The sequence below is a fragment of the Drosophila albomicans genome, chromosome 3 (genome assembly GCF_009650485.2).
Source record: "Drosophila albomicans strain 15112-1751.03 chromosome 3, ASM965048v2, whole genome shotgun sequence".
Lineage (NCBI taxonomy): Eukaryota > Metazoa > Arthropoda > Insecta > Diptera > Drosophilidae > Drosophila > Drosophila albomicans.
This window is the reverse complement of record NC_047629.2, coordinates 23,553,387-23,572,827: the sequence shown is the minus strand read 5'-3', so window position 1 is coordinate 23,572,827 and position 19,441 is coordinate 23,553,387. Positions and strand designations below refer to the sequence as shown.

At 38.4% G+C, this 19,441-nt stretch overlaps 1 protein-coding gene across 1 annotated transcript; it reads right to left on the bottom strand.

The window, feature by feature from the left end:
* Positions 1-1,657: 1,657 nt before the first annotated feature.
* Positions 1,658-17,792, bottom strand: LOC117570244 (protein Optix). The gene is made up of 4 exons (XM_034251748.2): positions 16,790-17,792; positions 14,340-14,458; positions 13,157-13,406; positions 1,658-3,036 (listed from the first exon to the last, which is right to left on the bottom strand). Exons 1-4 carry the CDS (start codon positions 17,080-17,082, stop codon positions 2,235-2,237), a joined length of 1,464 nt encoding a protein of 487 aa, XP_034107639.1. The 5' UTR covers positions 17,083-17,792; the 3' UTR covers positions 1,658-2,234.
* Positions 17,793-19,441: the final 1,649 nt, after the last annotated feature.

Genomic DNA, 19,441 nt, shown 5'->3' with positions numbered 1-19,441 from the left:
TTATTTGTGTAAGTAGAAAAGGCTAAACTGAAGTCTTCTCTTATTTTGTAATACTATCGTTCAAATATGCGTACTGCACTAAATAAGAAATAGTTTTTACTTAATATAAATGTTATATACCGAAATAAAAATTTAATTTTGTAAATAAATATCCATATATGTATAACTCAGGTAAAGTTTTTTTATGATTGATCAAAGTTCTTCTGTTCATAATCAAAAGTTGTCAATGAATGCTTTCTCACAGTGCATAGATATAGCCCAGAAGTGTAGTATAAAAATCTATATAAATATATTTGATGGTTGTGGAAAATGTTTCCCAGGGCACTCTCGTGCTCATACTACAACGATGATAATGATGACGACGACGACGACGACGATGACGATGATGCGTTGCATTTGTGGGTTGTGTGAGTGACAGTGACGCGTCACTTTTCAGTTTCAGTGCGAGACGCAGTCATCTTTATGGATGCATCTTTTGGGCAATGGCAATGGCTCGCTGATCTCGCTTGCCACAGTTCTGAGTTTTTGGACCTGGGTCTGGGTGAGCGAGAGAGGGTCGCCTCCTCACTTTACCTATGTGTGTGTGTATGTGTGTTTGCCCACAGGCACGGATATTTTCATAAGGCAGCTAAGTAAACCACTCAAGTAGGACATGTCATCGTTGGCGCCAGTCTTCAACGACGCCGACGCCGACTACGAGGCTGAGGCTGATGTTGTTGTGGCAACTGGCAACTTGCAACTTCCAACTGCATCAAAGAGTAAGAGAGAGAGAGAGTCAGTTTTTACCATTTCATTTGATGGCCAGGCTGTTGATATTTTTCTGGCTTTTGATGTCGGTGTTGTTGTTGTTGTTTCCCCTTCGGCCCTTGTTGTTCTTTCCGCTGTTGCAAACCGACTTCTGGCTGCATCAATATCTTTACTCACACTCACATATGCATATAGTGTGCGTGCATGTTGTTGTTTACACAGAAATTGATATTTTATTTCAAAATAAACGATAACAAAAGGAAATGCCAACTGCTAGTCCAACAGATCTCTTACACGAACATTTCAGCACAGTGCTACACTGAGAAAAATACAGTGCGTGGATTAAATTAAGAAACGAATTTGCGCGATGGGAACTGATAATGGAATAGATATTTCAAAATAGTTCGTGCTCTAGAGCAGTAGAAATTATTGAACTTTGTTTTTGAATGTTAATCGAATTGGTACTAAGAAGTTTAAATATTATTAAAGAAAGAAAGTTATTTGCCTATTTAATATGGGGAGTAAATGTTCTGTGTTATATAGAAAAATCTGAGCTTTGGACCCTTTAATAAAAAATATTTCTTTAAAGGGCCAATTTTGTAAATTTTGAGAGCACAACCTATGTATTGATTGCTATAATTTGTAATATCTACTATTCTATCTTTAATCTCGAATTGCTTCGAAGTAATTAAATTTGTTTATACAAATATTCTTAACACAAATTTCGCTATATACAAGTAACAATTTCGTACTATTTCCACTTAATTTGAATTTCTTCAAAGTCATTTAATTTGATTCATAAATATTTTTAATAGATTCTTTTAAATTCTTCATTGAATTGATTCCCACTTAGTTTTCTGAAATTCCCCCAGTTGCGAATGGAATAAAAAGACGTTGTTGGATGTTCGGTAATGATTTAAATTCTTAACTGTTTTCATTTCGTGTGTTTTTATTGCATTCTATAGTAAATGTATACGTAAGCTCTATGATTTGCATACTTAAACTCTATTTACAATTACGTACACACAAGTTGAATGAGAAACTCGTTGAAATTGCGTTTTCAATTTCAGTTTTGCTCTTTCAATGTCAATGACAATTTCAATTTCATTTTCAATTTCAAATGGAGTTTGCCAATTCGATTCGCATATGCGTTTGTTAATATCCTTAAATAACTATCTTTGAAAAGTGTGCGACGATGTTATCAATATGTCAATATATCTCCATAGGATTTGCAGTTGTTGTCGATTTGAATTGGAGCTCGAAGTTGGAGTTATTGCTTGGTGGCGCGAGGGGGAGGCGAAGGACTCCCAACTGGTTGTTTTTTTTTTGCTTAACTACAGTTAACTTAGGCTAGGAATTGAAACAATTTGTATAGCTGGGCATAAAGTGCTGCAGGAGAATTGGGATGAGTAGGAGGGGACTGAGGGTGGGCTGGGGGAGTGAGAAACCCTGGGGGCAAGGCCTTGGGCTCAGACCCGCTGCTGATATCATGTGATCTCTGGAGCACTGTGCTTCAGCTCCGGCGACGTGGAGAAGGGACGATGCAGCAGCTGGCCACTATGATGATAGCTTGTAGTGGATGTCGTTGAGTTCCCCTCATGATGTCCAGCGCCAACTGCGGCTGCCACCGCTGCAGCCACCGCAGTCGAGTTGAGTTTCTCGGGCGAATTGATGCGCAGCTTTGGCGGTGGAAGCGGTGGAGGCACCACGACGCCACACTCAACGCTGTAGGCTGCCGCATAGGCCGGATGATGCAGATGCGCAGCAGCAGCGGCGGCGGCGGAGGCAGCGCCACCATTCAAGGCCAACGGCTGCGGCAATTGGGGATGCGGTCGTATAACTATCGGCTGGATGGGGAACTGCTGCGACATCTCCTTGAGGTTGCTAAAGCTTTGCAGGTAGCAGCCGGCATTGAAGAGACTGCTCGCGGCATCCAGCTTGAAGGGCGGCAAACAACCAGCGGGGAGTACAGACGATGCGCCAGCTCCAGCTCCTGCTCCGGCTGGTGCTCCAACTCCGCCGTATGCCGACGGCAACTGCGGTGGCGTCGGCGAGGGCAGCGAACTGCTCAGATCACGCGGCTTGTCGTCGTCCACACTGAGACTCTCCTCATTTGCGCCATTGGACATGCTCCCCGGACTGTGCTGCAGCTGCAGGCTGCTCGGCACCGGCGAGTGCGTCCCCAGCGAGATGTCCGAGTCCGAGCTGTCCGACGGTGTCGGCGATGCGGCTCCGTCCGCCCGACGGCTGCGACAGCCCATGCCGGAGTTGTTCTGGTTGTGCTGGATGCTGTAATGAGAGAATTGGGAATAGTTTAGGATTAGTCGAGATGAACAGAATCTATATACTATACAATATATAATATATCATAGATACATTAAAAGGTATTTCACAGAACACAATCAATATAACATACAAAGATTTATAATGATTATGTTGTACATTTTATCAAAATTCCCCAATTTGTTGTCTTATTATTCGTCTTAAAGAACTTGATTTACCAACTCAGAATTCTTAAATATTTTAAATATATTCTTAAGTTATTAATATCTTTATCAATGCTGCCAGCAAAAATAACAATTGCGTTTAACAACTGAGATTGACTGAAGATATATGTTCTGTATAAAATATACATATATACTATTGCATACAGAAGCCGTTGAACCACTCAAATAAAATATATTCAAAATTCTTGTCTAGTAATGAGAATAAATATACCTAATCTCGGAAATGCGTTCTGAAATGCAAATCTAAAAATCAAAGATATTACAATTTATTCTTAACATTCTACATTTAATTTACTAAAACTTGAGCTAAGATTAATGATTAAGAATTGATGTTTACACCAAACCAAAATTCATATGTTCATATATTATTATCAAATGCTGTCGTAGAATATTATTATAATTTTATGATATTGATTACCACCTTTAATAATTTGTAATTATATCTGAAATGAGTATAATATATTTCAAATATATTTCTAAAACTCAATGCAAAGCTTTAAAGAACGTTTAAATATTGTAATTTATTTAGTTTTTACGTTTTAACTTGTTAAACTTGTGTTAAATACAGTGAATTAATGACACGCTTAGTGCGTATTGATTTATAGACTCAACAACGATATAAATCAAGCAGTTAATCGATGTTTGCTTTTGTTTAATCGACAATTAATCAAAAAGTTCAAATATTCTCTCGAAATTGTGAGAGATATATGCTTTCAATATTCCCAGTTATTAAATGAAATTTAGATATGGAAAAAGGGATTTCGTTATGCTTTCGAATGGATCTAAGAAAAAAAAACAGAGCGCGTTGCACGCTTAATTAGTAAATGTGGCAAGAAGGCGTGTTGCATGCACGTAGCACGTAGCGAGTTGCATGTGTGCTTGTTGGTTGATGGTTGCATGCCCCATTACAGTCAGGGGCACGGCTCATTTGTCGTTCGCTGGGCTTGAGCTCGGCAGGCGGGCGGGCTGAAGGGCTGACGGGCTGTGTTCATAAATCTGAGACAACTTTCACACATGCTTAAGACAAATTATCTGTGGCAAGGCAAAACAAAGGCGTGCCCCCAGCGAGCGGCAGCGAAGTCGGGAGAGAGAGATGACTTGATTAGAGCAGCAACTGTGCGGCAACAACAAATAGAGACATCAGCAAGAGAGATAGAGAGATGGAGAACCCAACACGACTCCTGGCTACACTGTCATAATTATCGGTTAGGATTCGCTCAACTTGCCGCAATTTGTTGACCCATCAGCATTAATAATGTCGAGAGTCTCGGGAGTCTGAGTCGGAGTCGAAGTCGGGAGTCCAGCTTCGAAGTCGGCACATTCCCTTGTCCTTTGCGGCTCGTGTTGTGTGATTAATGATGTTGAGGGAAGCAGCAGCAGCAGCCGAAGCATTCACATTGATGTCGAGTTGAGTCGAAGCAGTCACAACTCCACAACTCAACTGCTGGAAATGTATCTGCGGCTACCTTTTGAAAATGGAATCGTTTAGTTGCCTAATGCGCCAACTTGATGGATTACCACTTGGCCACTTGACTCCCCATGACCCCGATCACTCCCGTACCAGCTTCTTTTGGCTACCCGCTGCTGGGAGTCGCCACAGTGTCTCTCTCACTGTCTCTCCAACTCCAGCATTTATCTATGGGGTCCAACTCCAACTCCAAGTACAATTTCGTTGGGTAGTGTCAATTAAAAATGTAAAATTTGTTGACTATCTTCTTTTGCCTCAAAAATTAAAAAATTGTGAATATTCAGCATCATAGTTAGTAAATAAACTTATTACTATATTCCAAAGAACTCCAGAAAAATGCATTATGATCGAAGAATATACTGCAAAGCTTTTTGTTCCATTATTTGTAATTCGATATTAAGAAAAGAAGAACGCAAATAATTCCAGTTACATCTTAATAAAAATAATATATCTGCCGATCAGCCAGATATCCAAGGGTGGTAAATTGAGAACACTTTTAGCACTCTTACCACAGTAAGCTTAATATTACAATGCAATTACTTGTTTCCTCAATGTAACTAACATTTTTATAACAAACAAGCTTTCAGATTTAAATGGAAGCTGCAACTTTAAGTTGTAATTTGCAGCAGACACAAAATATGGTACAATATAAAGAAGGCAAATTGAATGTTATTTTGTGTATATACTTTAAGTTATTAGATAAATTGTTGTTTTTTTACTCTCTAAATTTTAATACTTTCTTACAAGTTGCTAGTGAAATCTCAAAGTCGAGCATACTTGATAACAGCTTTGTGCTTGCTTGCTATTTAGACCAAGTTTAGTTAGTAATCTTTGGAAACTCGAGAACTCAACAAGAGCATAATATTAAGAGTTTACTAGTAATTCTGATACTGCGCAGGTATATTTTTAAATTTCCATCCATATGTTATAAAAGTACTTTTAATCTTTGTACAGATTTTACACTAAATATATATACAAAATTTATTCAATTTATCTTTATACGTAAAAAAGAAACAAATTGAACTTTATTTGTGTGAAAATGGCGGATTGTTTGTGAAATTGTAGCTGGCTTTTGCGGGCAGTAGCAAATGTCTGCGTACGCTTCAATGGCGACAAAAAATGCCTGACTCCCGGCTGGACGCAGCTTGTGGCACGGGTCAGCAACGTCAAGGCCGTCTTCAGCACGCTCGGCTTGAGCCAAGTTTGCAGCTGAATCTGATATGCAAGCGTATATTTTCCAAACAATTGACTAAACAGCTCACAGATGGAGAGGGAGTTAAAGGGGGGTAAAGAGTGTAGAGGGGGGGAGCCAAAAGGGTTACTCCAATTCAGATGGCAATCGGATACTGTGGCACCTAAATGAAGCCGAAGCTGAAGCCGAAATGACACGTATGTAATTACCCGCGTGGACACAAACTAAGCGAGAAAGGAATATAATGAGAAAGAGAGAGAGAGTGTGAGTGAATGAGAGAGAGGGAGCGACAGATAGCGAACCCTTGCTTTGCCTCTGCTGGTAACCTGAAGCCGAGAGACATTGAAATGTTATAATCGGCTCATGTCAGAAGATGCATGTATATGTAGTTGTATCTGTGTGTATATCTGCATCTGTGTGAGTGTGTGTGTATCTTTGGATTGTGAAATTAATTCAGCTGCAAGGTAACATGATCTGATCATAGGCCAAAAACTCAAAGGAATCAACAACAACAAGAACAACACTATAAAAAACTCTTTTCGAAACAAATCTGGCTTTAAATCGATGCCCAGCAAAAAGGGTCGCTGCGATGTTAATAGAAAACGAACTTCTAATGCAAAGTAAACAGTTTCGAATGAATATTCTATTGATACCCCATATGGAGTTGTGATATACACTATATAGTTGGAAGTATCAAGGGTAATCAGCGATGCATAACTTGTCGTTTATAATCAATATCTTAATATACTACGCATTCGTTATTGAGTAGCTAAAATTGTATTTGCAAATTTCTTGTAAGTTGTATTTACTTTGGTAATCTGCGCATCACATGCTAATGCATGACTAAAAGATACCCTATAAGTGCTGCGATTTTTTGTCTTTATGTACTTGATTGTATTGTGTGCGAAATTGTATTTGTTTGGATATATAGCTTATTGCAGTTGGTTTGGTTTTGCACTTTGTACCCTTGAATTTAATTCCAAGCTACAATCAACAATAAATAAATAGTTAATAACTTGTCAAAAAATAAGAAGAGTCACAAAATAATTTAGAGATATTCTAATAATAAAGTTAAATAAATTGCATAACTTCTTTTCCATTTTTGGCAGTTTGTTTAAAAGAAGATTTTAAATAGAAGAGAAGAGATACTTTAACTTTCTACTCTATCATACATCTTTTTATTTGGTGGCTTTTTTTAAATATTTTAGAGGACTATTTGAGATACTCTATTCTCTACATATCTTGTATAAAGAGAAAGAGAACTTTGTTATTCGTTCCTTATATTTTATTCGGCAGCTCTTATTTCCTCAATTCTTCGGATCATCTATTTCTGTATGTAAATTTACTGTTCTTCTATATGGCTCTTTCTATCTTTCTCTTCAAGTTTGTTATTCGTATCTTCTGCTCTTTAGTCGCTATCGATTACAGGGTATAATATTATATAATGCTTTAACTTGAATACCTCGCAGTCGTCGATAATTGTGTCATTCAAATTGAAAGTTATAAATTGTGTCAATATTTAGACAAGAACAGAGCTCGATAGAGAGCATAATAGAGAAGTGCCAAATCCCCGGGGTTCGCTCCGCTTAAATGGACCGAATAACGCCTTTGCTTTGCCTTTCACGGGGTGGTTGGGCTACAAGGGAGGGGGCATCAGAGAGGTAGAGAGAGACAGGGGGTGAGTTGGTTTCTTTGCGCACTAAATGCAATCAACGTTTATTTTTTGTCGTTGTTGAGAAATGGCCTTTTGCCGTCTGAGGATCTGTTGACAAACGGGATTTAAATTTGTTCAATTTGAATATTGTTATCATTTGCTCAATTGCAGTGCGTCCCTTGTTTGCACACAGTCTGTCTCTCTTTCCGACTCGCTGTATACCTCTGTCTTTCTCTCTCTCTTCAATCTGCCTTCTCTTAGCTAGACATTTCACTTGTCAATGGTCAATACACTTCCAATCTCTCATCGATATCCACATCCGGTGCTTGGCTTGCTGTCAGCATCATCATCATCATCATCCTCATCATCAGAGCTTCAGCTCCAACTTCAGCCTCATCGATGTGCCGAACTCTTAGACTTGTTGTTCATTCTGTATTTCATTTCTTTAATACACTTTCTACACGCTGCTGAAGTGGGCGAGGCAACTCCAACGTTTTCGTATCTGTATCTCTGCTGTATTGTATCTTGTATCTTGTGTAGCTTGTATATTTTTCTCACAAGCCACCGAAACGGTAGTTGTGTTGTGCAAACATCTTCGAGTGCCTCGGACAGCCCCCAAGACCAGGTCGAACTTTGCTGTCTGGGATGTGCGCTGTAGCTTGCTTGGTATATGGGTATGGGTACTTATCGACCTCGAGTGTGCCTGTCCGAACGCGCAGCCAAGTGGGCACTCCGATTTGGATATTGACAATGGCTGCAGCTTCTGACTCTCTCGACTCCCTGACGTCCGGACAACGCGATTGAACCTTTGCCTTCCCAGCCTTTGGTTCATTAGAATTCGAGCTGTTTGCTGGGAAATCGTTCGTTCTCTGAGCTCGCTCTTGAGCTCCACAGTTCTCACAGGTTCAGTGTCTCAGTCGTCGCAGTTTTTATTTTGGGTTACTTGCTTCAGTTGTCCTTCAACTTATGTTCGAGAAGTTTGAGTTAATTTCTGCGTGTTTCCCATTTTGATTGATCATTGACATTTACAACATATTTGTGTGTGTTTATTATTTGTTTGTTGTTATTGCTGTTGTCCCTCAATTTTATTACACTCTTCTACAAACACTCAATTCAGACTCGAGACTGTGGAAATCTCCCCTTCTACCTTCACATGGCCCATTTCAATTGCCGCTGATTTCATTTCATTTCATTTCGTTTTGTTGTGTTGCGTTTCATTTCATTTCTGCTGCCTCATTTCTTGACAAATTGCTGGCTCTCCCCCTTCCTTTGTCACCCGCATATTTCGTGGCGTGTTCATCGACACCCGCCCACTGTGCTTCCCAATTTGGCTTCTGTTTTTGAGCATCTCTCATCTCGCATCTCTTCATCTCCCTCTTCAAATTGTATGTGTGGGTAGATTTTTAGTGGCTATCACGAAACTCGCATTTCATTTGTGTAATTCACGCAATAAAATAATCTGCGTTGAATCTCTGAATTACATGAATCTCAATCTCCATCATCATCGCCAGCTCTAGCTGCTCATCCATCTCCAAGCCCAAGTCCATCAAGTGGTGCTTCATAATTGAATGAACTCAAGTCCATAATTTGGCAAATTGAATTAGCTGCTGCCAAGTGAAGCTTTCGTTACTATTTATTTTCTATTTCTTTCAAATTTATTTGCTATGTATTATCTTTTTCTATTTAATTTCTTTTCGAATTCATTATTACTTTATTTTGTGCATTTCTTTGCTATGCGTTGTCTATTTCATACATTTTTTCCATTTTAATGATACTTCTTTGTATATTTCTTTTCTATATATTTATTTTTTTTTGAATTCAATATTTTGTTTGTTTCTTTTCAATTCATTCTTTATTTCTTCACCATTTCTACTTAATTTTTTTTTATACCTCATTGCGTTTAATTTATTTTCGTTTTCTTAATTTCTCTTCAATGTATTGCCTATTTCTTTTAGAATTTACAAAGTAGTTTAAGAGAATCTCTCAAATAAACTTTCATATCATATCGTTCATATGTATGTATGTATATTATTGCTTTTTAGTTTCTGCATATGTATTTCTATTATTTTTCTTATAAAATCTATTTCTCATGTACATGCTAAATTTAACAGGCACTTTAGTGCGCTGTCATAGCATTTAATACAACCGCTTGCATGTGAAATATTAAAAGTTATCGTGTTTGACATTTGAATGCAAACTTTTCACACTTTACGCAGACACACACACAAACTCACGCTGACAACTTATCATGCAAGCGCAGCCAACTTAACAGACTGGCTGCAGCGTTGCCAGATTATTTATTAGTTGATAGTTTTGGTTAAGTTATGCCACCATTTTAAGAGAAATTCAAATCCAACCAAGCTTAATTTCGATTGTTTTCAATATTATTTTACATTTGCAATAAATTTGAGTAATAATATGAACTTTAATGTAAATTCATAACTCCAATTAATCACAGCTAATTTCAATTGTACACAATATTGTGTTATTTTACATTATAAAAATAAAACAAGTAACATATTTGCATTAAATCATGTGATGATTTGAATTTGTAACACCAGCACTACATTGCAACACATATCGATTAAAATACTCGCATTACAGGCAATATTTTCGGCATTACGATATTTGGCACTCCAAATCTTTCTCATACAGTCGATTTATAAGATCGCAACAGAGCATAACAAATTGTGGTATGCATTAAATATTTTCCGCTTTAAATGTGAACAACTCAATTTTGAGGCCTTTCTAAAGTTGCTGTCTAGTTTTCGCTTTTGATTGATTTGAGCAGAGTCCAAAGCTAACCAAGGAAGCGGTAGGAAGCGAGAAAGAGAGAAAGGGAAAGGGAGAGAAGAGGTTACCCGCTGCTCAAGTGCAGTAGCAAAAATGTTAACAATTTTGTTCAGCACCGCGATGCTTGAAAAGTCAGCGCCTGTTATTCAGTCAGCGACTCGAAGTCGGAGTCGGAGTCGAAGTCGTCGCCTCTGTCTGAGACTGTGTTGCATGTCCTCTCTTCTCCCCTCTTTCGCTGCTTGGTTAGAATGTCTCAGTTCACAGTTCTCAGCTCGCTCATCATTATTATTGCTGGCGCTGTCGATGCCGCAGCTCAAGTCGAAGCTCAAAACTGAAGCTGAAGCTGAAGCTACCTCGTCATTGCCGTTGACTGGCAGCCTGTCTGTCCGTCCGTCTGTCTGCCTGCCCGTCTCTGGCATATGAACGGCTTTTAATTTCATATTTTTTATATTTTATATCAACTCTTGGATGTTGTTGTTGTTGCTGTTGCTGTTGCTGTGTCTCTCATAACTCAAGCAAGTTGCCGGCGAATTTCTTGTCTTGTTGTCTGCCTTAATAGCACGATGACTACACGACAGACCCAAAACTCCAACTCCATCGCCATCGCCATCGTCAACTTCAACTCTGACTAGGACTGCCGACTTTCGATGTCGAAGTGAGGCGACTGTTCTGCCCACTTGCGAGGATTGCAGCGTCAATGCTCAAGGAGCTGCAGATGAACATGAAGATGGAGTTGTAATGCTCCACGTGTAAATGTATCTGCTTCTGTGGCAGCCGCCGCAACTTTAAATGCAGCTTAAGCATTAGGCTTAAATATAAGTACTAAGATTCTGAATGTATCTCAATCTATAGATGCAACTGCATTCGTTATGTGTAACTCTATCGAAAAATTCTTTTCTAACTGCTTGGGAAATTTTCGAATATTTAAAAGTTATTGTAAATATATCTCAATGTAAAACTGCTATTAGATTTATTATTGGTTACAGCATCTAAAGATTCTTCTATGATATATTTATCTCTTCTATTTGATTCTCTATTTGCAACAGCATTTCTAGATTCTTTCAGTGCTTTAAAGTGTATTTTTTGTGTATTTAAAAGATGTGATAAATGTAACTGCATCGTTTATTGATTCAAACGACTCTTCTATATCTTCTTAAGAATTTTTTGTATATTTAAAAGTATACTATATACTATATACATCTAGAACTGCTTCTGTATTAGTAACTGCATCTGAAGATTTATCTACATCTGCTTGGGTATTCTTAGTATATTCGAAATGTTGCTCCAAATGTGTCTTTAGCTTCAACTGTATTTTAAAATTGTAATTTTAATCTTATCTCACTTTGCGTAATTTTCTATATTTATATTTTAGGTTCATTTGTACCGTTAATAGTAGCTACTTCTAAAGATTCTTCTATATATGCTTGTGTATCTTTATTATAATTAAAATATGTATAACTTTGCCTTTAGATGCTCCCGTATCTGCATCTATATGCATATAATTTTCTGTATCTGTGTCCATAGCTGCATTTGTATCTCTATCTGCATCTCCATCTTCAAGTTGCATGCCGCCTTTTGCTTTACAAGCTTTACAAGGCGAAATAATCGCCATCATTTCAACTAATGACCCGTTCCCCAAAAACGCGCTTGCCATTGTGCTCTCCATTGTGGTTGTCTTTGTTGTTGTTCTCCACGTTGTTGTCGTTGGTGTTGTTGTTGCTTGTTGGCGCTATTGTGCAGATTCATTCATTTTGTGGCAAGCTCCTAACTTAATAAACACGGTTCGTTCGCCTGCAAGATTTCTAAAGAATGCCAAAATGCGACGACGACTCAGCAATCGGGGAGTGCTGATCGAAAGGGGGTAGAAGGGGATCAAGGGAATGGTGGAGAAGGGGGAGGGGTGTCTACCAATCTACCAAGCGGCAGGTAGAAGCAACTTGAAATATTTGCGCATCTGCAGGAGCAGCGTACTTGAAGATCTGCGCGGGGCTTACGGCTTTCTGCCATGTCATTCCACTTAACTTGCCATCTTTCACTTGGCCCTGGTCTGCGACTCCACTGTGTCGCGCTGCTCTCTTCCCTCCGCTCTTCATTCCCCTTCCCTAACCGAGCATCTTCTTCATTTCAACTTCGCGCGAATTGGTCGAGTTTTTAGCTGTGTCTTTTTTGCTGCTGCTGCCCAGCTTTTGAACTTCCCCTCTTACAACTTCTTCTCTTTCTCGCTCGCGAAGTCTTTTTTCTTAGCGGTTACACCTTTCAACTGCTTTGGGGCATGCGGCATGAGGCAGCGCTTACATTGTTGTTGTTGTAAATCCACAGCTGCTGCTGTTGTTGTTGCTGCTGCTGCTGCTGTCGTCATCGTCGGCGGTCATTTTAATGTGGCCAAAAGCGACGACCGCAGAAATCGAGAACGCTTCGATGGATGCCGCCGTCATCGTCGCCGTCGTCGTCGTCGTTGATTCGGCACGGATCAATGAAATGGAAATGGCACGCAAACGCCACAGCAGGGCACACACTACAAAACAGCTCCCGTTGCCGATTCCCGTTGCCCATTCCCTAGCTACTTCTGTGCATGATCCCCGCTTCCAGTTCCACTTCCACTTGGCTGAGAATAGATATCAGCTTACGCCCCGTTTGCTTGACGACGACAACGACGCCGCCGCTCTTTGAGATGCCCCCAACAGCAAACAGCAAACAGCTAGAGCCACAGCTCGGATTACACACATGCGATCACATGTCTAATGGCCAACTAATGATGCAGTGAAGCGCGTTTGCCGAGCTTAAAGTTAACTTACCGATTCTTGGCAGCAGCGGCACGATCGCGCTGCCGGCGATTCTTGAACCAGTTGCCCACTTGCGTTGGATTCAGGCCGGTGGCCTTGGCCAGCTCACGTTTCTTAGTTGGATTCGGATAGGGATCCTGTAGGTACCATTCGCGCAGCAAACTTCTCGTCCGCTCCTTGAAACAGTGCGTCTTCTGTTCGCCATCCCAGATTGTCGGCGGCAGCGGAAACTTTTTGCGTACCCGATATTTGTCAACGGGCCCTAAAAATGGGGAGATGCAAATACAGTTAGTGATGCGGACAACGAAATTGAAGCTAAAATCAGGAAGAAATTCTAGATAAAGAGTAAAGTAATTAGAAAATATTTAAGCATAAATTATATGATGAGTCATAAATATGTAAAGAATACCAATAAAAATATTATCTTAGAGAGATTACTAAAAAATGAAAAATTACGCTGCCTACAAAGAAGATAAAAATACCTAAAGTCTGATGAGCATGAGCATCAGATTTAGTATGAATGGGATTCTTAAAATACGGATGAAATAAGATGAATAATTAAATACTGAATAAGTACAGATACACATAATTAAAATGCTAGAGCTTAATAATTAATTCAAAACTAAATATTAAAACGAACAAAATTAAATTGTTCATTATTAAATTAATAATCACAATTTATAGTCAAAAAATTATGGATCCGTACATAAAAAGAATTAAATAAAAGTTGTAGACAATAAATAAAAAATATTGTGAAGAATATAATATTAACAAAATTTATATAATGGGAAATCTAATATTGATAAATACAGTAATACAGTAGATGGTCGCAAAAAAGGCCTTTTTTTTAAGTAATTTTAATCTTGGACTAAATTTACTGAAATGTATTTAAACAACATTTATATTTTGAACTATTTTGTAAAGAATGCAAATTTAAAACTTATTTGATGATAAATATATGAAGAACTTATTTTTTATCTTCTATGAATATTTACTCTAATTTTGAAAGATTGAAATTTCAAAGTACTTTTATACTCTCAAATATTTGTCATATAGAAGACGCAGTTTTATGTAAATCATTAAATACATTATGAATTCAAATAAATCTTTGAATATAGCAATGAAAATGAAGAGCTACAAATTGAATACTTTTGGTACAATTTATATTTGAGATATAGTATATTCCTCAACTTACCCAGTGATCGTCCGCGTAGTTTCTCTGCTTCGATGTAGTGGGCCTCGAGCCACATTGCCTGTAGTTTGCCATAGGATGCTTTAGTAAATTTATGATTTTCTATTATTGCATAGAGTTCCCTGAAATGCGGAAGAACTCACAGTTAGCCAATGGAAGGAATGCATTAAAAATAACTGTATACAATATGTGCTTAAAGTCAATCGCGTGGACAACCCTAAAGCAAATGCAGGGAAAAACAACCCTAATATTCTATTATATTCCAGTTGCTAAATAATGTCCTGCTGTGCTTCTGGCTCCTGTTTGGCAATGAATTGTTCGACTCCGTGTACCCCTCCTTCCATCTTCCTTCCTCCAGCACCTCCCCCTCGACCATTGCCTCCTAACTCAACCATATGTATTTTGAAACAATTTCATAAGCATTGATTGTCGTCAGTCACAGTCGCTGTTGCTGCTGCTGTTGCGACTGTTGCTGACAGCCAAGTTGAGTACGTCAAATTGTTTTAATTGGAAGTCATTTATTTACCAGCTCAAAGCAATCAAATCACTTTGCCATACAGCTCTGATTTCGTCTATATATGCGTTGCCATTATATGCTTATATGGTGCGTAGAGGGTCTATTTGTATATAGTATATATGCTATTTTATTTAAAACGTTCGAGTGTTCGCTTTTGAATACATAATTTGGAGTGACCAATTAATAGCCAAAAAACTAGAGTTAACTAGTTAATTAATGAGATACTTGTAGAGGGCATATCATTTTAAAGATAACATATTTGCACACTGATCTTCTTAATTGGTCATAAGATTCTTGATTGTTAAGCTACACTGAATTCATTTATTTGCTTATTAGTACATATCTTTTCGACTTTGATTACTGTACTGTGCAATGAATTCTTATAATACTTTATATCTTAAACTTTTAAAACATTTTTAATTATTCCCGTTCATTGAAAAGATATTTTAATTTTAATATTTTTTAGAAATTCAACTTTATGAAATCATAGTAAATATTCCCGACTACTTTAATGCTTCTTTGTGTAAATTCTTAAAAATTCGAATAATTAACGATAGAAGTAGAATATTCTAATTATTTAATAACCAGAACAGATAATTCTAATCTTTTTTTATACCTATATTTTAATAATTAGAAAAACTAAAAATGTCATATGAAAAAAATGGTCTTCAAATGTTTTTATAAAGACGGTTTCATGTGAAATTTCATTGCAATTAGAAACTGATTGAGTATAATAAAAAGCTCATAAGGAAATTTGTTCACAAATATTTTCTGCTACACAACTCTTTATTTATAAATTATGCAAATGGAAAGGCCACAAAAAAACTAAAACAATTCTATATAAAGCAAAGCAAAATCAATGAACGACATTTGCATAATTTATAATGCATATCAAGCGATTTATTACAGATTTGTTTATGCAAACAATTTAAATCATATTTATGGAAGTCGATTGCAAACTTGAGTTGAAGTTTTGTGGTGCAATGCAATTCGAAAAGCGCATTGTCAATTAAAATAGTTTGTATAAATATGACTACGAGTATCATTAGTGCAGATTTCTCAGCAATTTGCGTAGTGTGTTGTTATTTGTTGTTTTCTTAACTTGTTTAAAACTGTTGTTAACCACTTGAGAAAGATGTCTCTGGGGCCATTAGTCAACGGGCTTTTAGTCCGTTTTAGTGAAGTTTGTCAGTTTGTCAGTTAGGCAGTGTGTCAGTTTGTCAGCTGTCATAAACAATACGTCAAACTTGATTCAGCTATAATGAGAAGCGAGAGTGCAGCAGCGATGTATTTACGTAGTATATGTTTTATGATAGCGAGCATCTTGGCCAAGATGGAGATGGCAATCAAGTGTGGCTGAAGTGGCGACATGTTTGTCCACTTGTTAATAAACCTGATCTTGAGCTCCATCGGCTATCTATGACCAGTTAAAGTAGTTTGTCAATCAGGCACTTAATTGCACTAAACGATCAAGCTAAACACAAAGCAAAAAAATATCATCCAGACATTGAAAGCACCGTCTTCAATGAACTGTTTCCGGCCAAATGAAAATGGAAATGGAAATGCAAATTCAAATGCCTTTGCTTATTATATTATTATTTGTTTGTAATTTGAGAATTTATAGCTAAACACACACATTCCAGAGAGGAAGTTTTGCCCCTTTGTTCGCTCGGTGTTTTATTAATCAAAGTCTGCTGCTTTGATTGTTTGTTCTTTAATTAGTAAATTAATGCCATTGTTTATTAATTTAGGCAGCTCTCGCATTGTGCCACATACAAAGCTTCCACATACTATATGCGAAACTATCGAATAACCAAAACGAAAAAAAAGCAAACCCTTGTGCCTGAGGTTAATCAACGCTGATGTTATTTGAGCCTGTGATTGTGCTTTTGTCTGCAGCTAAATGGCTAAAGTCTTGCATTGGAGTGTCTCGTACCTGAAGTTTCCGACGTGATAGGCAACCACAGCGCGGGCACGAAGCACTGCCTCACAGTTGAGGATCTCGTGCATGTTGGGCAATGCCACCGGCAGACTCCATAGGAAGCGGGCCAGTCGCTCAATGTCACCGGAATCTTCGAGAGTCTTGCACACGATCTCCACTTGGGCGGCGGAGAAGGCCAGCGTTGGCACCGCCAATATCGGACTGGGTGCTATAATCTGATGGTGTGTCGTGGGCGAGAAGGTCTCTGAGGGCGGCTGTTGTTTGCCCTCCGTCGGTCCAACGGCCATTTTATGCGTTGAATCCACTGTGAACAAATTCGCATACTATTCCCCACCAAAACGAAGCAATTTTGCAGCGACTAACGACCGAAACGTACTATGAGAAAATTTAACAAAACCACACACACACACACAGTCACAGTTCACAGTCACTTGATTATTTTTTTGTATCGTTTTATGCTATCGATATATTGATTTCAAATAATTAACATATTGCTTTCTGCGCTCGATCACACTCGCGACGTAAGTTGTTTTTTTTGTTTGTGTATTTTGTTGTTGCGGGGGATCCTTTTTAATTGTGTGTGGCGATTGTCGTTGATGATGGTGATTCCGATACCCGACGACAACAAACGACGAATGAGTGCAACTGCTGATGGTGCTATTGCTACTGTTGTCGCTGCTGCTGCTGCTGCTGCTGCTACAGTTGCTGCTGCTTGTGATCCAAATCCGAATTCCGTTTATGCCACTGAGACGCGAGCTGGGGCGTGTTATGGATATGGCCAGAGAGCGTTGCGGAGCTAACCAGCCAGCCAACGAACCAACCAACCAAACGAACAAGCGAGCGCACAAAAAATACCTCAAATAATGGTCTTGTAACTGAGCTGCCTACTAGGCGAGTTGTACGACAACGACAACGAGAACGACGGCAACGACGACTGCGACGGCGACGGCGCGTTGGTTACGATGGCAACGGCAACGCACAACAATGACGCGCCACAGATACAGATACTCTGGCAGCAGCCAGCACAGCAAGTAGTAGCTACTGCTGCCAAGCCAGCTGCCAGCAACATGCACAAATACAACGACAAGAACGAGTTACACTCACACACACACACACAGATAGTGAGTAACAGATACGGATACTGAAACACCACCATACCATGTCAGGGCAGCGACAGAGACAGAGGCAGAGGCAGACGCCGAGGCAGTGGCAGAGGCTGTTTTGGGTAGGCGTTCCTGGGGCTCGCAAAGTCGCACTGCGCTGAGTGGCCTGACTGCTTGCGCACTGTTGCCATCCCACTCTAACGGCCAGCCACTCACAGCGCAGTTGGCTGCTCACAATGTCTGTCTCGCTTGCACGGCGGCATTGCGGCTGCGGTGGTAGTCAGCCCCGGGTTGCGTTTAACTGTAATGTATATAAGCCCTGCACACTAACACACACATACATATACATACATACAGTTGATATACATGCATACAGTTGCAATTGCTGGGCTGTTCGTTTTGCTATTATTGTGTTGGGTGAAAGAGAAGGGCATGGGGAGCATGGCTGATGGTGTTGGTGATGGTGATGAGTGAGAGGCAGCAGGCAGCACAGTTCGCTGATATTGATAAAGAAATCAAATAAAGCGGCAGCAATGGCAACAGCACAGCAACAAAGAAAGCAAAGCAAAGCACAGTGCACAGTGGTCCGAGCGCATGGAATTAGTTTTGACAATAGCTTTTGCTTTTATTTGCATTGGAATCGATCTATTTGGCTTTGAGATTGCCACGCAATACGACAAACAAATACCATTACTTTGAATATTCTCAGAAGTTTCATGAAACTTGCATTTTAAGATGAGGGTAGAATATAATAATTATATAATTATCTAGTCTACTACATATAAATATATTTGATATACGATATATATATATATATATATATATATATATATATATATATATATATATATATATATATATATATATATATATATATATATATATATTTATTACTATTACTATTAAAGAAATATCTTTTCGGATTACATTTAATTTTAAATTAAATTTATTACCATTAAATATAAATTTAAATTTAACTTATAGCAATAGAAAATTTCGCTATGATAAGGTTACCATTAAACTTATTAAATTATTAAACGAAATTCTTATTACGCGTATTTTAATTTTCCTACATTTTTTATCTAAAAAATATATATTTTGTACTTTGTGGAGAAATGTAATACGTTTATTATACATATATAATAATATATATAAAGTTTTCAATAAAAATACCAAAATTAAAAATAGTAATACAAAAATTGTAAGAACATTTCAAAGACTTCTCTAACTACTTGTTTACTACGATTTCTTTGAAAAGATTAATTTGTAGATCTCAACTTTATTTAAATTGCAACTGTCCTTTGGCCCACGGTAACTGCAACATATTGTGGAAGTGTAGCAAAATGTTTGACATGATGTGGCCGGTTGAGTTCGCGTCGTGACTGCGCCTTCTCTAACGGAACCACTGAGAAATCCAACCCTACCTTAGTCTACCCAACTCAATCCGATGCAGCGCAGGAGAAGTCGACCTAACTATAGCTAAGCTCCCGCCTGAGAGCGAAATAGAATACAAAATACGCAGTAGCACTATGCAAGAAATTAA